Here is a 24,516-nt window from a genome sequence, read left to right as displayed (position 1 = left end):
TACAATTTTCCATTGAAAGTACGTTTTGCAGAGATTGTAATATGTTTCTTAATCATTGCAAAGTGAGTTTCTCGTTTTTAGTGATATCATGGTGCATATAAAGTAGGTACATAGGACAGGTCGTTCATTTTCCCATTTCGGGAGTAGGGGTACTTTAAACTAAAACGAAGGAATTACGTTTCTTGTGCGTCACTTTCTAAATGACACTGCCCCTATGCATGAGTTTTGTGTAAGGCAGCATACACTGGCTGCTAGATACTGTGGCCATTTTAAAAGCAATCATAGGTCACATAGCAAAACATTTGGTCCTGTCGAGGGTTTGCCCGAGTGTACCTCTGCGAAACAGGGATGCAGTCATCCCCGACTTTTGTTTGGCAACATTCCGAGCGCAGATCCTGGTCTTACTACAAGACTACTTACACCTCAAGTGAAGCTTCACAAAGCTACAAGGTAACAACACATCGTACGTGTGTTTTACATTGAAGTGTAATATTGAAGGCAAACAGTTGCTTTCTTTATTGTATTTTATCAATTTAATGTTAGTTATGCTACTTGATACGAGGTAACAATATAACAAGATAGATGTTGACATCAAACATTACACTATTTAGAATTTTGTTACTGATTAAGAAACAAGATTTATTCCAAAGGTTTTAGGTTCATTCAAAACGTTTTCCTGGTATTCGTACAATCAGGAGAAGAAAAACTAAGAATTACTAATTGATCTTTCAGTATACCTACCTGGGATATCTGGATCGGCAAGTTCTACAATGACACAAGAAAAGCTTCATACATATGTCAAGTTCTGTTTTTTCCTTGCTAACATAGGTAAGTTTACGCCATAAAAATTGCCATACACAATATTTAATAACATTTACAGCAAATAATTATTTTGTATTTAGTACAAAAACGCGATATATCGTTACCTGCTAACGATAAAAGTAGAGATTGAAAACATCAAATAAGTTGAAAACAGATGAACTATGAACACTAAAACCACAGTTTAATTACAGAGAATGAAAAGTATTTCTTACATTAAATCAATCTAGTATTGAGTAAATGTATTCACTTCTGCATTGTTTTGTTTTTCATATGGGGATTCATTATGTTAAGGATTCGCTGCTTCTACTTCTGACCCATGTTCAACATATGTCAACATTACTGACTACAGGAGATCAACAAGCTATCTTCAACCATCGTCCGCTTCGAAATGGATATGTGACGTCAGTCTCTCTTCCTCGACTTGGTATAGATTTGCTAGTCTGGTAGGGGGAAACATTCCAACACACTGTGTAGAACCATATACGTGTGGAACACATGACCCAATATGGATCAATGGAAGCCATCCTTCGGAGGCAGACGGCACTGTATCCCGTAAGGTTTGTGCCAGTGAGGATGAACCAAACTGTTGTGGATGGTCTGACACGATACAAATAAAGAACTGCGGTGACTTCTACGTATACAACCTTGCTGTACCTACTGAATGTTACTATGCATATTGTGCAGGTAAATGGTTCAAATATATCCCTTACATTTAGTTATTTTCTTCACCTATCTACTGACTAAATAAACATTAACACGCCCTCATATGTTTTGGGTTTTGCTAATGGAAATTTCGACTTACCATGATCCAAATCGGAGAACAGTAAAACAAGTAAAAGTCGTTATTTAAAGCTAAACGCAAAATAATAGATGAACATATGTTTGAATATTTTTAAATTGTCTGCTGTATATTGCATAAGCATATTTACTGTATTAATTGAATAAATTCAGATAAACTTTTGTCAACTTCCACCCTTAATAAACACTTATTTAGATACCTATAAAATTATATCAAATTTAGTCTTCTCAGAAGACGAGGCAAAAAAAACAACTAATTATTTACATGGTCTAGACCTTGACACGGGTTTACCTTAGTCTGAATGTAGTACAATGTACTCATACCTAATCAACAGGTGTTTTTCTAGTATAGTGATTGAAATATTAAACTCAAAGTAAATTGCCAGTGTAACTGATACCGTAGTGATTATAAGTTTGGAGATGTTTTCATTCATAGTATTGGTTCGCACTGAACCAAGCATATCAATGACTTATTTTACCAATGATGTCCGTTTCTATTTGATAAGGCAATGCAAATATATGTGACAGTGAAAGTTCTGACAGCAGTGACTGTGTAGGTTAGTATACGCCATCATAATTTCGTAATTTTTTTAAAGCTGCACTAGCTGAAATTGGAACATTTTTGAAACTGTTTGTTCGATCTAATGACTTAAACATAATATCATACATCCTGAACAGCTGCAGTATTGAATCACCTGTGATTCAATATGCTTTCTGTAGCAGTACACACAGTATAGTAATTTGTCCAATCAAATTGATTTTGGGGACCACACCCAAAAATCAACACTTCAAATGAATTACGATTTCAACTTATTACTATACTACTTATATATAAAATATACCTCTAATTGACATGGGCAATGTCTAATTACTTGCATTTTATCCATTTGCAGTGAATATATTGTTAGTTGTCTGAAAAAATAATACCCATGTTACAGCTAGTGCATCTTTAAGATTTGTGCTATGACATGTCTCAATGATAAAATATTAAATAACATTGTTAGTGTTATAATTAGTTTCAATTACGCTCAATACTCTAAGGTGGGGGAAAGGGAAGCCACTTCAAAACACTGAGTACTTAATGATAATTCTGTTGTTGTTGCTTTTGTTGTTGTTGTTGTTGTTGTTGTTGTTGTTGTTGTTGTTGTTGTTGTTGTGTCTAACGTATCTATTATTAAATAATAAACAGCGTGTTTTAGGTTAGAGCAAAATCTGTGTATTATCATGATTATTATTTATCACCGAGCATGTGTGTGCGTATTTGTGCACGTGTGTTGTTTGTGCATAAGGAAAAGTCCTTTTAGTTTTAGGGTATGTAATAAGTCACAGTAACAGTTAAAAGGGTCAATATTTTTTACAATGCTTAATAATGAAAATTCTATTTCAAATGTAATAAGAACGAACAAAGCAAAAGTGAAACCATGTATGTAATTTCGCGACGCATTGCCTTTTCGTTCTCGGTTCATGTATTATATTAATAATTTCAGAACCATATCCTAGTATGTCGGGAGATCCAAAATTGGAAGGACCTCTAATTAATCATGAAAATGGAGAATTCTACTTCAAATGTACAGTCCAGTTTACGGAAAGTAATACTGATGTCAAGTTTGAAGTTCAATGGTTGTTTGACTACAAATCTGATCCAACTCTCACATCAACAATCCTTGATGAAGATGACCTGTCCATAACGCTATCTAGTCATAATATGACATATGATGACAACCGACTTGGAAAGATAGTGAGTTATATGCATATACATTTACAAAATATTTTCATGCTGAATACTTTTGCTTTGTATATTAAATCCAAAATTCTAATTTTTATTGCATATGTTTTTCTTTGATTGGTTAGTGTAATATGCAACAATTTAATTATAACTTTAATCTAGAAATTAGATGCATCAATACATTTTAGTAACTATAAAGCTTTGATTAATAATAATGCTAATGTAACAGTGGAGTCTGTGTCATTGCTGAAGGTTGGTATATCGATATGTTTTTTTTATTATTATTATTCTAATTATTACAAGTGAAGGGGTTAAATATTATATAATAATAATAAAAATAAAAAAATATTAGGATGACGTTTATACGTCTCTGGTCGAATCTCGTAGCATCTCTTTGATTTGCTTCTTTTAAGAAAAATACGACAGTCTGATTTTCCATGGCCACGTCAGGATCGAACGTTAGGTCCCCCTTTCATAGTCTATGATTACTCAGTGGTATTATAGCGAAGTGGCTAGCTAACCTCACAAATAGCAAGGTCGTCTGAAGATTTTGACGTATTACGATATTTTGTTGGATAAAATCCCAGTACAAACAATAATATACAGTATGGAGTCAACAATCATGTCAACTTGTACTCAAATGTATGTGTACACTTACTTTGAAGATTTTGTGATAAAAGACTGAACCTAGCTGTGTAGATGGAATTGTCAAGAACTTCTGGTATTTTAGGTATTTTCAATTTATTCAGACGATTTTAAAGTTATAGAATTGCTTAAGTTTGATACAGATAATTTCAAAAACCATGAAACTTTGTTACAACAGATATCACCAACTTGTACATGTCAACAACAATGGTGTTTTTCCCTACATTTGATTTTTTAAAAGTGTTTTATGTCTAATATTTCAAAAATTCACATAATATGGTTATTTTGGTAACCATGGCAACTGATGTTCATTAAATGACCACTTTTTTGAACTCAACACGACAAAATACCCTTTGTAGTGTGTTCAATGTGCAAATAAAAAAATATTTATCAGATTTATAATGTTATTTGTGAGATGTATGTGTATATAACGAAAACATAATTTTCACGTCTACCATATGTTTCCATGGAAACAGCTATCCAATTTTTTACAATTTATGTTACACCAGGTAGCACAAACTCATACATACCAAACAAAAAGAATAAAAAATTTCACTAAATTTGATTTTTTTTCAATGTTTTATGTCAAATTTTAGAAAAATGATTAACATATTATGGTGATTTAGGTAACCATGGCAATGGATGTTCATAAAACTACCCTCTTTTTTGAACTCAGCATAACAAACTTCCCCAGGCAGGGTGGTTAATTTTCAAATAAGCTGTATTATTATGAAAATTATGATGTTACACTTAAGTTTGATCGATACCATAAATGATATTTATCTTTTATTATAATTAATTCCATGTTTGTAATTCGTATATCCACAGGTCAGTTGTCGCGCACGTGCATACACAGTTAATTCAGACAGAAGTCCGTGGCAAACGAGTAATGCCTATTTTGCAGGAATACGAGTAAGTATTTGATACATGTATATAGGTAGACTTTCTTCCTAGTGACTTCAACATCATTTTTATTGTAAATGATTGTGTATATTGATACAGCTGCCATAAGCACAAACTGGCACTTTTGAGTAACGATATAGCATAGACTCCGAGATGCACTGGTATTGTAAAGGTTCTATATTTTATTCTTTGAAAAATCATGGCTGTCAAATTTGTAATGGCTTAAGGTATGAAGATAGAATAGGGAACTTGCAAACCCGACATGTTGAATATTGCATCATGGGGAGTGTGATACTAATGAATTGGTATTGTAAACAATACTGTTACATTGTTTGCAACCACGAATGATCAATTCATAGTTACCCTGACACCGTGGGAGGTTTATTTTATCAGTAGCTCAAGTTTGGGTATTACGATAACCACAGATAACCCCATAGTCCTTTGCGTTTTAGCATGCTCAGTCTGGATTGCAAGTTCCCTATTCAACAACTATGACCCTTTATATAAGTAAAGACACACATATCACTGTTCAAAACGGTGATCTGTAGATGAAGATGATTTGTATACATTTCTTGAAAACGTGAGAGCAAAACGAGTATGTTGCTGAGTGTGTTCAAATTTATGAAAGACGATTGTTGTTCTCACACACCTGTTGATGTATCTTTCAATATCACAGTCTCTGATTACTAGTTGGCTACGTATTTAAGCTTTTATATTGTTTGATGATCATGTAACTAACGCCTCATTTACAGTTAACAAAACGACTTTTCGTCATTTTTCAGTTACTATCGGAGACTTCCCCAATTATCTTGGAGGAAAATGCTGGCCCAGAACCTGTAACTGTGGAGTGCACTGTACCAGTGTTATGTAAAACTAGTAATGCTTGCCATCTGAAGTTGTATTCTGCGAATGAAGGTGGGTATAAACGTACAGGGTTATTAGTTTACCCGTCAGAATAATTATCTTACATGCAATGATGAAATTATACTTTTTTCAATATTAGTGGTAGTGGTGGTGGTGGTGGTGGTGGTGGTGGTGGTGGTGGTGGTGGTGGTAGTGGTGACGATCATCATCATCATCATCATCATCATCATCATCAACATCATCATCATCATCATCATCATCATAATTATATTATTATCATAACCCAGGTTGATAATCGTGTGTTATCTTATAGACGATGTTGCTCTGATTAGTGCTGAAGACTGTTCAGTCGTCATCAACCCAGAAGACTGGGATGAAAGTACGAGGTCGTCAAAGAAGATATACAACGTGGTGGCTTTGAGAGATAATGTGTTGGATGGAACTAGAATCATTAGGATTGGGTTTGAACCTTTAGAAGAGCCAACGAACGACAATCTTTTCATTTGGAACAACTATGTCGTGGAAACAATTCCAGTAAGAAATTTGAATATTGATTAAGATTTACTGAACACTTGCCAGAGATTTTAATGAAATGCTGGATGAGTGAAATAGTATAGTCTATGTGTGTGTCTGTGTGTGTGTGTGTCTGTGTGTGTCTGTATGTGTGTCTGTCTGTGTGTGTCTGTGTGTGTGTGTGTGAGTGTGTGTGGTAAGGTTTTTCTCATTGTAAAATTAAAATCGCGTGTTGCTTTATCATATTTCACCTAAAAAGACTTTTATGAAACTTGGCACATTTCTCTCCCGCCTACAATGTATATTTTCATTCCATAGGTACGTACCATTGACAAAGATGCAAAACAGTGTAGATCGTATGGCTTCACCCATTACAGGACATTTGATGGGTGAGTAATACTATAAACATCATTGTATTTTTTTGCTACGATAGTTTGTGAAGAAAACAAATACAAAGGAATATAGATTCAACCACAGAGCAAACAGGATTCAAGAAATGTTAAGTAGAATAGAGTAGATAGTGTATGGTAGTGTAATGTCATGTAGTGTAGTGCAGTGTACTGTAGTGTAGTGTAGTGTAGTGTAGTGTAGTGTAGAGTAGAGCAGTGTAGTGTAGTACACTGTAGTGTAGTGTAGTGTATTATAGTGTGGTATGGTGTGGTGCAGTGCAGTGTAGTGTAGTGTGGTGTGGAGCGTAGTGGAGCGAAGTGTAACGTGGTGTGGTATAGTGCAGTGCGGTGTGCTGTGCTCTGCTCTGCTGTGTTGTGCTGTGCTGAGGTGTGGTGGAGTACAGTGTAGTGTAGTGTAGTTTTGTGTAGTGTAGTGTAGTGGAGTGGAGTAGAGTAGAGTGGAGTGGAGTGGAGTGGAGTGGAGTGGAGTGGAATACAGGCAAAGCAAAATAATGTAGTTTTAATAGTGCATTGTATAGTGGAAGAGATTATTGGAAAAATATTACAATGAAGGCTTGAACCAATTACATAAGAATAAAGTAGTCTAAGAGTAGTATTGATTGAGGTGTATTGCAGAGTAGTAAGAGTGCACTAATGCGTAAGAGTGTAATTAGTGCAGAACAGATAAGAACAGAGTTTTATGATGGATAAGTTGTAGTAGAGATAGATGAGGAATATAGTATAGTATAGTATAGTATAGTGGAGATGATTATATGTGTAATGTAATGTAGTCTAGTCTACCCTAGTCCCGTCTTATGGTTTAGCGTATGGCCTGTCAGTTCTAACTGACTGGAGAGGGGGTCAGTGTTTTTGATGGTGGGTGGTTGGGGGGGGGGGGCATTTTGAAAAACACAATTTGAAGTGGTAGGTCATTTTGGGAAACACCTCTAAGTTAGGGGTCACTTTAGAAATTAGGTGTCTTTTGGTGCCGTGTAATTTACTCCTAAAGAACTGTAATTTATCAAACTGTTCTACAGCGGGAGCATAGCGTAGCTTAACATATCGTAGCACAGTGTAGTGTAGTGTAGTGTAGCACGGCACAGCACAGTGTAGTGCAGTGCAGTGCAGTACACGTATGGAGTGAGTGGAGCGAAGTGGATATTACTGTAGAGGGGTAGTACAGTGCACTGTATAGTACCACGTCTGACGTTTTGAATAACATCTTTAACGAATATATTACTGTTAGTTACAGAACTAGTAGCAATCGATTGTGGACCCTGGAAACTGTTAATCTGTAGTCATAGTCTTGTCACTTGCACTTGATGACGTCACACTCATTCGGTTAACATTTCCTTTTAACTGATTATCCAAGTAAACTGAACAAATAGTCTGTAAACGCTGTTACTCATAACAATGTGTATTCAGAGTTATCCTATTTTTCTCTTCTACAGAGATAAAATGTAGAGGGCAGTGGAGTTTGGAGTTTAAAAATGTAAACTGTTGAAAATTACCAAGCATTTCATTGTTTATTCTTTAGACTCAGATTCGATTATGCAGGAGTTGGCGAGTTTGTCCTCATGAAAAGTAATACAAGAAACTTTGAGGTAGGTACGTTTTTGGCAGTGCTATTCACCATGTGTATATAGGTGTAGCTTTGCATTAATAAATAAAATTTCAATACCAAATTTTTATCCCCCCCCCCCTCTCCACACATTCTCATTTAGGAAGGTCTCTACTTAGTTTTTCAATTACCCGAGTTTTCCCCACTCTACAAAAAGTCCCTAACTATAGAATATTGTTTTACAAGTTTCGAGATTGTGTACTTACTCATTACGTCATTCAGTTCATTATGCGTAATGCCAAATGTTTGACGGAACTAACGTATATAATGATACATAATTTGTAAATCATTCTGATCCTATTGTAGATTAAGTCGATGAACTTTAGCAACATATTTACTTTAAAAAATAGCTCTTCGTACTTATATCGTGTGATGCCATGTTTGAATGAAAATACATTTACAGGTACTCCCACCGTTGCAACATTTTAGGTGCAGAACCGCGTAACAGAATGTGGTAAGCATGGAAGAACGGCTTGTAACTGTGGTGTAGCAGTCAGAGAAAATAATGACGAAATCATCATCGATTACTGTGCAGCACTTAAAACGGCTGACATCACACCTACAGACATGGCTCCGAAAGTAAATATTAGAAGTCAAGATTTATCAAGCGGTACAACGCTAAGAATGAACAGTCAGGGTAATACATTTTTCGTAAGTACATGTATGATTTTTTTGCATTGTTTAAAGAACGAGAGTATTAGGAACACTAGTGAAATTTATTTCACAAATTAAATGGGTTATTCGTGGGCGCTGACTGTCTTCAAACAAACAAGTATCAACATTGTATCACACTTCAGCCATCTTTCCATTAAGGCACACCGTATTATCATGTAAACACATACATGTAATTTCCGCTTTAAAACATTAAAAAACAACGACACTTTTATATTTATCATCATCATTTCTAAAATGATATGTCTAATTGTTATTTGCCAAATAGAGTTTCATATCTTCATGAGGTCTTTTTTCTGGAATAGCAATATGTGGAACAGTCTTTGAGTATTTGGCAAGTAACATATTCATACGTTACCTGCGACTATGAATTAATCTAAAAACATTTTCATTTCAAATCTTCCGTGTTATGAGTAGCGAGCACCATGCACTTCCAGCACAGCCTAAATTGTATCATCCAATCAGGGTGCGCTTTTGCTTTGTATAGTAATGACGTAATGTTTACTATTTGCGTACCACTTAAAAAATGTACTGCTCAAAAATTGTTTGGCATTCCAAATGCCAAAACTGGACTTCTTCTTGTCTGTGATGTTCAAGTTGTTTACAAGGGGGAATTGCATGCAGTCACGTGATCACGTGATTCAAGCAAAAGTAGGTGAAAAATACGCCTACATATCTGTAGGGATCAGAATGCGAGATTGGTAACAGGTAGCGTATAATACTTGATACTGCAACCATAGACAGTGTCTATGGCTGCAATTGATCCACTGGTCTCTTATTTCAAATATGTACACGTTAACCCACTAACCTACGGTATATAATGTCCCCGTTGCTGATCCCTATCCCATATAGGAGTCAGAATGGTTTGTCAAGCTGTGTTTTATTGGAAACACAGGTGACACGCTGAGAATTACAACGAGTAACACCGCAGTAAAGCCCTTTCTCTATGTGCTACATTCATTTATAGCATTCATATCAAGTGTAAAAGTATACGGTTTTATTTGCTAATGCAATGAGTAACACCGCAGTAAAGCCCTTTCTCTATGTGCTACATTCATTTATAGCATTCATATCAAGTGTAAAAGTATACGGTTTCATTTGCTAATGCAATGAGTAACACCGCAGTAAAGCACTTTCTCTATGTGCTACACTCATTTATAGCATTCATATCAAGTGTAAAAGTATACGGTTTCATTTGCTAATGCAATGAGTAACACCGCAGTAAAGCCCTTTCTCTATGTGCTACATTCATTTATAGCATTCATATCAAGTGTAAAAGTATACGGTTTCATTTGCTAATGCAATGAGTAACACCGCAGTAAAGCCCTTTCTCTATGTGCTACATTCATTTATAGCATTCACATCAAGTGTAAAAGTATACTGTTTCATTTGCTAATGCAATGAGTAACACCGCAGTAAAGCCCTTTCTCTATGTGCTACATTCATTTATAGCATTCATATCAAGTGTAAAAGTATACTGTTTCATTTGCTAATGCAATGAGTAACACCGCAGTAAAGCCCTTTCTCTATGTGCTACATTCATTTATAGCATTCATATCAAGTGTAAAAGTATACTGTTTCATTTGCTAATGCAATGAGTAACACCGCAGTAAAGCCCTTTCTCTATGTGCTACATTCATTTATAGCATTCATATCAAGTGTAAAAGTATACTGTTTCATTTGCTAATGCAATGAGTAACACCGCAGTAAAGCCCTTTCTCTATGTGCTACATTCATTTATAGCATTCATATCAAGTGTAAAAGTATACGGTTTCATTTGCTAATACAATGAGTAACACCGCAGTAAAGCCCTTTCTCTATGTGCTACATTCATTTATAGCATTCATATCAAGTGTAAAAGTATACTGTTTCATTTGCTAATGCAATGAGTAACACCGCAGTAAAGCCCTTTCTCTATGTGCTACATTCATTTATAGCATTCATATCAAGTGTAAAAATATACTGTTTCATTTGCTAATGCAATGAGTAACACCGCAGTAAAGCCCTTTCTCTATGTGCTACATTCATTTATAGCATTCATATCAAGTGTAAAAGTATACTGTTTCATTTGCTAATACAACGAGTAACACCGCAGTAAAGCCCTTTCTCTATGTGCTACATTCATTTATAGCATTCACATCAAGTGTAAAAGTATACTGTTTCATTTGCTAATGCAATGAGTAACACCGCAGTAAAGCCCTTTCTCTATGTGCTACATTCATTTATAGCATTCATATCAAGTGTAAAAGTATACGGTTTCATTTGCTAATGCAATGAGTAACACCGCAGTAAAGCCCTTTCTCTATGTGCTACATTCATTTATAGCATTCACATCAAGTGTAAAAGTATACTGTTTCATTTGCTAATGCAATGAGTAACACCGCAGTAAAGCCCTTTCTCTATGTGCTACATTCATTTATAGCATTCACATCAAGTGTAAAAGTATACTGTTTCATTTGCTAATGCAATGAGTAACACCGCAGTAAAGCCCTTTCTCTATGTGCTACATTCATTTATAGCATTCATATCAAGTGTAAAAGTATACTGTTTCATTTGCTAATGCAATGAGTAACACCGCAGTAAAGCCCTTTCTCTATGTGCTACATTCATTTATAGCATTCATATCAAGTGTAAAAGTATACTGTTTCATTTGCTAATGCAATGAGTAACACCGCAGTAAAGCCCTTTCTCTATGTGCTACATTCATTTATAGCATTCATATCAAGTGTAAAAGTATACTGTTTCATTTGCTAATGCAATGAGTAACACCGCAGTAAAGCCCTTTCTCTATGTGCTACATTCATTTATAGCATTCATATCAAGTGTAAAAGTATACGGTTTCATTTGCTAATGCAATGAGTAACACCGCAGTAAAGCCCTTTCTCTATGTGCTACATTCATTTATAGCATTCATATCAAGTGTAAAAGTATACGGTTTCATTTGCTAATGCAATGAGTAACACCGCAGTAAAGCCCTTTCTCTATGTGCTACATTCATTTATAGCATTCATATCAAGTGTAAAAGTATACGGTTTCATTTGCTAATGCAATGAGTAACACCGCAGTAAAGCCCTTTCTCTATGTGCTACATTCATTTATAGCATTCATATCAAGTGTAAAAGTATACGGTTTCATTTGCTAATGCAATGAGTAACACCGCAGTAAAGCCCTTTCTCTATGTGCTACATTCATTTATAGCATTCATATCAAGTGTAAAAGTATACGGTTTCATTTGCTAATGCAATGAGTAACACCGCAGTAAAGCCCTTTCTCTATGTGCTACATTCATTTATAGCATTCATATCAAGTGTAAAAGTATACTGTTTCATTTGCTAATGCAATGAGTAACACCGCAGTAAAGCACTTTCTCTATGTGCTACATTCATTTATAGCATTCATATCAAGTGTAAAAGTATACTGTTTCATTTGCTAATGCAATGAATAACACCGCAGTAAAGCCCTTTCTCTATGTGCTACATTCATTTATAGCATTCATATCAAGTGTAAAAATATACGGTTTCATTTGCTAATGCAATGAGTAACACCGCAGTAAAGCACTTTCTCTATGTGCTACACTCATTTATAGCATTCATATCAAGTGTAAAAGTATACCCTCTGTTTCAATTGGTTTATTCACAAGCCTAGCATGTGGCCTTTCTAATGTCGTCAAATAACAAATGAAACAGTATACTTTTACACTTGATATGGATGCTATAAATGATTGTGGTATACATACAGAAAACGTTTTACTTTGGTATTAAGGATTGTAATTTAAAATGTCCACACTTCGAGCTAGTGCGGCTTGCTTTGATCATAGAAATGGAATAATAAAATTTGGGGGAAAACAATTACTCAAGATGACTCAAGATTTACTTTTGATTTCAAATTTTGCCGTTGCCCAGGTCTACTTCTACTCTGGTGCATGGATTAAGGTTCATTTGTACATTTGGGGAATTGACATCGTGGTGCATGCTCCGTCCGATGACTACGGAGAAACTGGTGGACTTTGTGGATTGTTTGACGGCGACCCTTCAAATGATTTCAAGAAGGCAGATGAGAGTTCAATACCAGTATCCAGTGAACCAAAAAACTTTGCCGATTCTTGGAGGTGAGTATTTTCATTTCAGTAAATAGTGTCTATTGATTTCACAGGCACCCGATGGTGTAGTGGTTAGAGCTCAGGGTTAGCTGACTGCGATATTGCAGTCGGGTGGTCATGGGTTCGAAGCCCACTGGAGACGGGGGTTTTTTCTGTGACTGATCAAAATGCAGGGTTCTACTGACACTATGAGTAGGCTATACACTCATCAGCCTTGTCTCACTCGCAAGACGAGTGCGAATCTGGGGAGACTCCTATAGTAATGACCCGAAAAGTCAGGAATGATTACTCACACGAAGTTCACATGTACCATGTTTGCCGGGCCTAGGTGACTCCGGGATAGCCTATGGACTGACTGGGAAAGCCTTGACAGTTCCACAGACACGTGATATGGAGCGCACAACACAGCCCTTTCACGTAGTCCCAAAACCTGAATGGATCTCTGTGGAATTATGTGTTATTGTGTGTATATCTCTACATGGAATGAAAATAACATAATCTTTTAACTAAAAACACACAAAAAAAATTAGTAGTCACATCTATCTCATCATAAATGTCATAACACTAATGTAAAAATATGTTTTTTTCTAATGCCATTACAATGTTTAATTTTATTTCAACAGGGTCGGACAAGGCAATAGTCTATTCATCAATGAAATTGATAACGTCAGAGATGTTGAAAATATCAAAAGCTGTCGTTGTCATGGCGATGACAGAAGCGAAAATGTTTGCGGGTATCGTGCTCGTGTGACCAATCAGGATATATTAGGTAATTATGTCACCGATCTGTTTCTAGCAACAAACTCCTCTGACGTAGAAAGTGTGGGCCTTGACTTAATTACGGACGATTTTAGTTTCAGCTGGAACTTGAATTTTCAGGCAGATATTCCCAATTGGCCCACACCATCTGGAGTAACTGAACAAAAGGCTACAGAACAGTGTACTAACGTGTTAGAAGGTACACAATTTGCAGATGGATGTGAAAGCAACACTTACATAAAAAGGGATGATATCATCGACGATTGTGTATTCGATATACAGGTATTTGATATATTACTAACTGTATAATTGGTTGATTTTCGATATCAAATGAATATGTGAGATAAAATAATGGTAATCTCAATGGTGTATGCTAATATTTATATACATTTGTATTATGATCATGTGATTGTTTTGAAAGTCATTGGCAAACTATTACAAAGGCCGTTCTGTTTTTAACTGTTAACCACCTCAGAGTGACTAAATATAACTTGACAAATTATCATAAACTAAACGGTGGAAAAATGCTAAGTAAGGTATACAAAGTGGGGAATATTCGGGATATGTTACATGTTCATTGTTTACTTAGGGGTGAGATCAATAGTTAAATATAGGATACAAACGAAATGTTTTAGGTGGGCCCGACCACCCACCACCACCCCCACCCACAACCCCCCCCCCCTTACATACTTAGTCAAAAGGGTTCAGTCAGTACAGTCAATTTCAAATCAGTATGTAGTGGTATGTAGTGTTAAGAATACAAAGCCAGTATGTAGTGAGGATAAGTCGTTCTTTTATTGACACTTCACTGTATTTTAGTGCCATGCATTTACTATGGTAAAAATTCTTCCATTCTCAATTTGACGACATTTGTTATCAATATTTGTATTTAGGGCTACAAAATAGATCCATTAAAAATAAAATTGAGTTTTGTCCGATGAGAAGTAAAATGGCTCAAACCCCCTCACCCCAAATAAAGTAAAATAATTTAGTTTATCCTACATCGAACTATTGATCTCGCCCCTTATTTGTATAATCTCTTTATTAATTTTTTTTAGATCTCAGGTGATAGCGATGTGGCTATTTCATCTCTAAATACATATCAGGATATTTGCAGTGAGACAGCTGTTCGAGATCTATCTGTTACGAATCCGTCGACGATCACATCCAACATTTGCGTTAATGGTTGCAGTTCTCATGGCACCTGTGTCAATATGCGCTGCACGTGTAATTCTGGTTATGTTGGTGAGGATTGCTCAGTTGCTGAAAATACTAAACCAACAGTACATGGTTTACGATGGGATGGAGCATGTGACGTGGCAACTCGGCCTTGTGAATATGTATTCGTTATCGGAGAGGGATTTCTGAACACCGAATATTTGACATGTAGGATAACATTTGAAGAAGTAAGCCAAAATACGTTCTTAAAAAACTGTATACTAAGACTTGCAAGCTATAGCTTACCTTCCTATTAACATATCATATTATAATTTAATTAGATATTATTCCCCAATGTGTTTCTCCCTTCAGCCAAGGAAAATACGAGGGACCTATAAGGGGGCTTTGTCACTTCAAGTCGTTAGACGAGTAGTGACAACCCTTTATGGGGTACCAGGGCCGCAGCCTGACCAAATTGCCGGGGGGGCAGAACTTTGTCTGCGTGCAATCATGCATTTAAAATTTGGAAAGATGGCTAATTTACATAAATTTGCATGTAATTTACATTATATCCATTTTAGCATAAGCAATTTCATATCATATGTAATTTCGTATCTTTTGAAAGTAGCTGCCGAAAAGATGTCACATTCAAAGGGAAGAATGGTGCTTTCAATTCTCAACTAGGTAACACATCAAAATAACCCTCTGCTTTACCCAATTATTTGCCCAACAGTCTGTGCAGGTACAACGGGAAGTATATGTAGAACTAAAATTTTGAACATATTTTTTTCTGCCATTCCTAAAACTTTTAAAGCCCTACATTATGTCGGAATCCAAAGTGAACTCAATGGATTCTCCTTGTCATTATCATTATAATGAAAAAGATAGTTTGGATTTTGATGTCAAAGGTACAGCTCTGTTCACAAATTCAGGGCCATAGCAAATTGTCGTTTCAAAATGAATTGCTGAATAACGCTAGTGTCAGTGCAATGAGATAATTATATCAAATAACATTTCAACCAAAGACAACGTCGAACACTGTGACAATTGAAAGTCTATTAAAGTCAATTAAACGCTGCTGACGACGATTCAGAGTGATATTGTGATCACTTACAAACGGTCCTTTTTAGGGCCAGAAAATATTCCAAAATGAAATCTACCGTTTTATCAGTAAATGTTGTAGTATAAGGAATAAGATGTAAATTAGACCAAGCGCATCTTAGGAGTCACTGCATGTAGGCGACCTCACATTGGATGACTTTTTCCTTTGATGTGATACAAAATGGTATGCTGAGAAGCAAGATCAGTATTTCAATGTCGAATAAAAAACTAAATTCTGTTAGTTTTGGGGTGGGGGTCCAGATAAATGTCAAATTGCGAAATGTAAGAATTTTCGCTCCTAGGAAATGCATGGCACTGAAGACATGTTGGGAACAAGGTCAAATCCATGACGTTCGCTGTGTATGTATGTCTCACTCTTGTAAATTTCTTTTCTTCGTGTCTGTGACGACGGGTGGTAATCTGAGACAGTGCCCGACTCTGGTATGTCATTTGACCAGTCCCGGTGCATGTTCTCACACGATGTACCTGGTACAAAAATCCATCAAACGATTTTGAGAGACTAACAAACAAGCTCTGGGAGATCAATGTAAAAACAACAACAACAGGATAATGCCATCCATGATATCTAATTAGCAGAATTTTCACAGTTGTTCAAATCCATGTTCAAATATTGGTTCTACTGTTGTTGTTATTGTTGCTAGCCTTTTACAAAGACAACTATAAAGTGTTGATAAAGAGCACTTTTCTCACTGTATTCATAGTATAGTACTATGTACTACTACATACTGATTTGCACTGCCTGAAACAATTATCAATTTTGGCCACTTTAGTTAGAAGGGTAGGGGGGATGTCTGAGGTCTAACTAAATGAATTGATTTTTTTTATCCTATATTGAACTATTGATTTCGTGCCCCAAATGTCAAAACAGACTGCTGGACACGACATCTTTTTTTTAGTTTCACTCTCTGACATTATTGAGACTTGCTGTCTTCAAATGAAGGAGACTTTCAAGACTACTGTGTTACTTGCAGAAAATGCACAGTGCATGTGCTCGCTGCTTTTGCACTTTCTCGCACAGTTTTTTTTTTAATTCGCTACACTGCAAAAAGTTACAATTTTTAACTGGACACATTTTCATTCAATGTTTAGGCAGCGTACAATAGAGATCCATATTAGCGAGGATTCAGTGCACTAAGTATAGTCAATTTTGACTTTAGTGAACCATGAATTCAAAGCGTGCGTGCTAGGAATCGTCACGTAAATAACCATTTTAATAACATCGCTTTGTACTCGAAAAGTCGCATTTTTTACCTTAAAAATCTCGGGAGGGGGCAGCTGCCCCCCTTGCCCCCCCCCCCCCCCCCCCCCCACACACACACACACACACACAGGCTACGGTACTGGTCACGAGTATTTTCCGACTGAATGAAGAAACATACTGGGTACTAACATAGTTATACCTGCAGCGCCAGTAATGTCAAAGAAAAATCGGGGAAAGTACATGTAATGTTGATTGTGAACGTTTTGACTCATATTTGCGAACACAGCAGAACCAGTGACGTAAATACGCGTTATCGTGACGTAGAACGACCACAGTAGAAATTGTATATTTTTGTCCAGCTTGGATCGTGCATGGTATAATAAGATATATTTCTTCGCATAGATATATAACATTGAAACGAAGGGAAACATAAATTGGTTGCCTTACAAGTAATCGAGTCTAACCCATGTTACAATCTTAGCATGAATAAATTGAAACAATCGATACAGCTATTTGAGAAAGAAAAGGTTCATATCTAAGGGAGTGTTCAGAGTTTACGACACGGAGGTCTGGTGCAGTGACGAAAAACGGGGCACGAAAATTAGGGCTGCGAAGGCTAGGAGGGATATACAAATTCTGATTGTCGAAAAGAGGGGCTTGATTTTTTTCTCTCGTGATTGGGTTCGTGATTCAAATTTAACTTCTGGGGCAGTCGTTTACCTTTTGAATCTTGTTTTGTACATATATATGGGTAAAGCGAGGGCAACAGCAAAATAATATCTAATCTTGCCGATTTGAGTAAACCTGATTTACATAATTGAGGTACAGAAGACCATAACTAGGTATTATATTAATTTCAATTATGATGTATGTGTTTGATATCCTAATTGACCTCCTATACATTTCCTTATTTTCAAAGAGGTTTTCATCGTGGGAGGTGACACCTCCGTCGCGGCAGCAGCCATGATGATGCCGTCTTTAGGTTATAAACCAATATGAGATTTCTCTCTGCAAAGCTCACATTATTTTGTAAAGAAATCTCTTATGGACACTGCAGTTGACATTTACTGTGCTGGGTGGTGAGGAGGGGAGGTTATTGTTACACTTGCGATGACAGAAACAACATTTTCTAATCAGACCTACCCTGCTCCCACCTTAAATTTTGCTCTTTCTCTCAAAAGAATGAAATATTATCAATGTATTGAAACGGATGTTTAAAGGAGGGTTTTTTTTATCTACTTACAGGGAAATGAGCTGTCGTCAAAATCGCTATTGGTCAGTTTTCAAGAGGTTGCTTGTCCGTTGAAGAGCACGAAACTTACCAAAGCATTTACAGGACATACAGGACGTTCCGCTTTGAACAACTATAAAATATCTATCAGTAATGACGGCGTCGAGTATTCTCCTGATCTCGAGTTTACTGTGTATAATTCAGTATGTATGGAATGTGAAGTGGCAGGAACCTGTAGAAAGAAGGTACGCCTCCCCCGTTTCTATTATTGCCAAACGGTCCTTTATTAATTGTAATGATATGTTACATTTAATTGTTACTATTGTGTTTATTGTTGTGTTAGTTTAAGCCTGTGTTTGTCTTCAAAATAGTTCAAACAAAGACCAGAGTAAAATAAAATTGCTCAAAATTGAAGGGTGAAACGAATAATCTAAATATCAGAATACTTCGATTCTTAAACAATCCTAGGGTACAAATGTCGCTGGTTCTGTCATACATGCATTCGGAATATAGAGAATATTTGCCTTGCATTTTTGCATGTCTTGCGTTATTTCTATAATACATCAGTAAAAATATCTTGCATTATTACTAAACGCGATGAACACTCCGGGAAGTCGTTCTTTTCGCGCGAATATCATTGACCGTATAGTCTTCGTTAGACTCTCGGGTTCTGTTTGTTGTTATGTTTTGGGAGGTTTTTTGTTGTTGTTTTTGTTTTGTTTTTTTGTTTTTTGTTTTGTTTTGGGTTTGTTTGTTTTTGTTTTTTGTTTGTTTATTTGTGTGTTTGGTTTGTTTTGTTGGGGTTTTTTTTTTTGGGGGGGGGGGCAGATTCTGGAAAAATAGTATACAAAATGTATATGCCCTTCTACGAATTGGACGCTGATTCAAGTAGACAGACTGCCAGTACATACACATGCACAAGATAGGTGTTTTGCTGCCCTGTTTAAATCGCAATTGAGGACAAATAGTAGCTATGCTCGTGTTCCTCTTCGACAATGTTGGCAATTTCACCACCTTTAATCCAACACAGGACTGGTTTATGTTTCAGAAACTCGTATAATTGCTTTTCTTATCGCTCTCTCTCTCTCTCTCTCTCTCTCTCTCTCTCTCTCTCTCTCTCTCTCTCTCATATTTATATTTTGTGGTATGGATTACAGATAGATTCATGTTTAGTACTCGGTGTTTGCTTTGAGACTGGTCAGCACCATCCCAATAATTCAGCACTGATATGCACGCCTTCGTTGGATGAATACGGATGGTCGTCTGTCGGTAAGATTTAGTTGCGTATTAAACAAAAGATAACATAAAATATATGTGAACGCGGAGAATTTAAGGCAATTGGATGGCTGAAGAGGAAATATTTTGGTCAAAAATGTTTCCTCTCCCCCCCCCCCCCGCGCCGAAATGAACCCAAGAATGTTTGAAGCCCCGCCCCCAAGGCTACAGAAAATTATATATATATAAGTATATGGTACGTTACCCCTACCCCTGTCCTGCTTTCTGGAGATGCACGATACACGACACATTGGACTGTAACCTGTACTTTGAGATACTTAGCTAGCAGGGATTTCCATTGCAAGAAACAGCATCAAAATGCTCGTTAGTGGGAAGGTCACCCCCTCCCACGGTGAACATTTTTTTTGAAGATGAAGACATGAAGGAAGCCATGATTTTGAGGCTAAAATTTCAAACTATGCACATTATAGAAACCCATAGAATACTTGAATATTGTCTTCAATACCCGAATCAAGAGATTTAGGCATACACAAACACATTCTCTGGAAGTCGCCCACTTCATAATGATTCAATATAGGTTTAAGAACTTATTGAGGCCAAGCCTCAAGAACTTTCGCAAATGTACTTGGTAAACGACTGCTGCTTGGGTTAAATTTGGTTCAAATCATGAGAAAAATAGTTTGTAACTCGTCTTTAAGACCACCAGAATTTGCAAGGCCCCCGCTTCTTCGCAGCCCCATTTTTTGTACATCGTACCCCCCCCCCCACCCATTTTCTCCTCATTCTACTGCCGCAAATTGTGTTTTTCCCTTATTTACTGGTGCCTTTCCTTTACTCTTCTTTTCAAACTAATTACGAAATTTTGATATTACATTTTTGTCAAGTTTAAGCATTGCATTGTTTTCATGTAAAACAGATATATGCACAAGCCTATTACTAAATATTCGTGGCATCTCCAGGAACTATTTTAAAAATAGTTTTGTTGATATAGTTTTAGGCAGTCCCTGATTTCAAAATAAACTTATGCCAAACCGTAATGAGAGGTTCACATCATTATACAAGGGCTATAGAATCATTGTGGTACAGATCACTATACAATATCCTACCCATAACTCTCTCTGATTGGTAAATATGCTTGGAGTTTCCTTGTTTGATGACGTCTTCAATAACCCTTATTTCTTAAAGTTTAAAGTTTAATCATTACGTTTAGATAATATGTAACAGAAATACACTTTGGAATCAAAAGGAAATTTGCAAATATTGCGTAAGAATGCACCAACAACTAAATTAAGCACGTGCTATGAATAGAATGTTTTTCGATGCCAAAGTACCACCAACTTGGGTAGTCAGTTTGCATGAAGTTTTCTTTCGTTGTACCTATTCATAGTAATCGATATTTAGAGTCATAACAGGTGCATATATTTCCCTTAGTTTCGTTGCAAATATTCTTCAGAAACTCATCAGTGGCAATTCTACACTTTGCAAATGTCAGAAATGTTTTTACAAAACTCTGTACACTGGTGAGATTTGTCTGACTTTAAGAAGATCATGTCTGACAGTCCTAGTACAAATCAGAGAGAGTTGTGGGTAAAACATTGCACAGTACAGTTCAGAATTTATCAAACGGTTTAACCACCCTTATTTGATTTCAATAAGAAACGATATACTTTGTAAATTGTTTTACAATTCTCAGATGATTCATGCAAGACACCATTCTTACCATGTCATCATTGAAATTATTGTGTTACCATTGATAAATCGTGAAAGAACTCATTTAGTTAGTAATTGTGATTAATATTTCTTTCAGTAGGTGTGGAAGGAAAAGGAAGCAAAAACGTAAGTCGACTCTGCATAACTTCACGTTGTTATACAAGGATATTTTTCATCATCATCATCATCATTATAATCCAACACCACCACCACCACCCCCACACTACACTGAAACCAACTTTCTTCGTTCTCTATTATCCGTATTTTCCTGAGAATCAAGTCATTGTTGTGTTGGTCATAATTGTTGTCTTCCATGGTTTCATTGTTGATAGAATGGTCGGAATTTATCAATAGTTAATAGTTGTCTGTAGGTTGCGGGCTGGTGATAGGTTCGTCTATAATATTCATGGGTTGATCGATACTGTTGGTATGTGTGATATTGTTATGACAACCTGTTGATTATATTCGCTTGTAGCAGTGCTTGAAATGTCAATGTTTTCGGTTTTAGTACAACTGAACTGAGGTTCAGTCGTGCTATAAATATGGTGAAATGACAGTGTGTGTGTGTGTGTGTACTGGTCAGATGATCTGATGGTGGGGACGATCTTAGGGATATGTATAGATGAAGTTTTCATAACATGTCAGTTATATGCAAATTAGTTCTAAAAATGTGTCTTTTTGGTTAAAATCTTTCATTCGGAAACTACTTCGATGATTGGGCTCAAATTTGACAGACGTTTCTAGTGATGTGTAGATGACGAACTATTAAACACGTGGAAATGTCGTCAGCGATATGCAAATTAGATGTAAAAATGTGAATTTTGGTCATGGTGGATGTGGCTGAATTTTGGTGTGATGTTTCTAGAAGTGTTATCTGCAGATGTGCAAAACAATTTGCCACAGCCCTAGCAACCATGACCACGCCCTTGGAAACAACAATGTGTCGGAATATTTTGCAAAGATAACAACATCATCTGGTAGACAATTGAGTAAACATTCAAAATGTATGCAAATATGCCTAGCAACAATTCCACGCCTTTGGCAATAGCCAAATGACGATTTGTATTCAATTTGTAAGGATTACAGGATTACAGGAATTAATAATAGATAAGTGAGTAAGCATTCAAAATACGTGTGCAAATATCCTATCAACAAGACCATGCCCATAACAATAGCCAAATCATTTTGTCTATGGTAGAGGTAATAACAGGAATAGATAGGCAACTGGATAAATATTTTGCAAATGAACACATATGCCTAAAATGGATCAACATTTGGATAACAATTTTCTTTAAAATATAATTGTGCTACAATGCCATTGGCGTTATTATCAGTTTATAATTGTTGAGCATCGTCATCATCATTGTCGTCATCGTCATTGTCGTTATCATCATGAGCAACGGCAACTTTCAAAAGTGATGGTGGTCATCGTGGTAGTTGTTTTCACAAGGGGTTAGTATAATACTATGACACCATGTTGCCACTGACAACCATTCAATGTCACCTGGTTTGAGTGTGAATGTGAGTGGGATGTAGTTATATACAATATCATCAAGTCATCACCACTAATGGAGCTGTGGTATTAGTAGAATATACAATGATGTATTGAAACAAAAAACTTAAGAATATATCTCATTGTATTTAACATTATCTTAATTTTCTTTTCAGGCTGTGGTGATAGGTGTTGTTGTTTCATTAGTTATTGTCGCAGTAGCTGCAATGGTTGGTAAGTCAATAAAGTCGTGAAGTCTGTGCATCTTAAAGTTTTGCATGCACGATGAAACTGGAACTAAAACAAAAACACCAAAAACTTCTTTGCACATACGTACATGACAACCATCACAAAAACAGTTGTCTTCTGTGGATGGTCGACAATTGTGTTCAAATATTGTGGTCATTCATGTAGAATAGAAGATCGAATGCTAGCAGTTTTATCTAACATACATGTCGTCTTCTATATCACGATTTACCTGTGAAGAAGCCCTCCAAGCTGTTAATTTATAATTTAAATCTACTTAAACCAATGTTTATCAGTATTTCCTAGATATCGTTAAAAAAATACATTTAGATATTGATGACATGAATGGACAAAAAATGAAATCATCATTCAAAATGTAAGGCGATGTCTGCATCAAACTGTGAAATGAATAATACATATTATTATTTTCTACATGTGATCTGAATAGAGGATATGCACAAATTGTGAACTCCTGATCACACAAACAGGTAGACGGGTGGGCGGGCGAACGGGCGGGTATTAAGGCAGAAACTAGCTGGATTCTGATACACGTAATACCATTAGAGTATTTGCTTACTCTACGTTCCAAGAAACGCATTTTGAATTATGCTTGATACTAACATGTCATTAACATAAACCAACTTTTCGTCTTGTAGCTGTGGTTGTTTGGAACAAAAAGAGAGAGAAACAGGTAAGGAATATTAGAAGTCTTAGTACTGTTAACTTTCTATTAACTGTTTTCAAGTTTTGTTTTCCACAACCATTGCATTATTTATTGAACGTCAGCATTAAGACATGGAGTTTCTTATTTCTTCGATAGTCTAGATTATATCACTATATTTATATCCTAATTATTTCCTCTCCATTTTCAGACAGCAAATGGATCCGTTGAACCAACCACGAACCAACAATATGGTCACTTCAAAAATGACACTTCATCTTCATCTTCAGTGAAAATGGAGATAAATACCACCTAAGACTTTGCATGCAACAGAACCATTCTTTTTCCTCCTGTTGCTTTGAGTAACATTGATTTCGTAGCATCTCATAATTCTTCTAAGCACTCCACAAATATACACGAGTTTTTGGAATTCTGTTTGGCAAATATACTCAGAATCACTTCATTATTTTCACAATGACTGTAAGGATCTAAAAGTTGACATCATAAAAGTCACTAAACAATTACCAATGAGAAATTTATATATTTTATTTTTTAGATTTTGTTGAAAGTCAAAGAATTTACATGTCCTGAATTATATTCTGTTATATTGTATAGTTGACAAAGTAAACCTTCTATTTCTCTAATATA

At 36.0% G+C, this 24,516-nt stretch overlaps 1 protein-coding gene across 1 annotated transcript; it reads left to right on the top strand.

The window, feature by feature from the left end:
* The first annotated feature begins 770 nt into the window (after positions 1 to 770).
* Positions 771 to 24,184, top strand: LOC144447191 (von Willebrand factor D and EGF domain-containing protein-like). Its single transcript, XM_078137095.1, has 16 exons — positions 771 to 828; positions 1,114 to 1,506; positions 2,127 to 2,177; positions 3,108 to 3,358; positions 4,820 to 4,903; positions 5,677 to 5,809; positions 6,072 to 6,292; positions 6,590 to 6,660; positions 8,198 to 8,264; positions 8,711 to 8,932; positions 12,856 to 13,061; positions 13,676 to 14,093; positions 14,870 to 15,217; positions 23,138 to 23,195; positions 23,864 to 23,898; positions 24,080 to 24,184. Exons 1-16 carry the CDS (start codon positions 771 to 773, stop codon positions 24,182 to 24,184), a joined length of 2,721 nt encoding a protein of 906 aa, XP_077993221.1.
* The last annotated feature ends 332 nt before the right edge of the window (positions 24,185 to 24,516 follow it).

This window comes from Glandiceps talaboti, chromosome 16, assembly GCF_964340395.1.
Source record: "Glandiceps talaboti chromosome 16, keGlaTala1.1, whole genome shotgun sequence".
Lineage (NCBI taxonomy): Eukaryota > Metazoa > Hemichordata > Enteropneusta > Spengelidae > Glandiceps > Glandiceps talaboti.
This window is presented reverse-complemented; position numbering and strand designations above follow the sequence as displayed.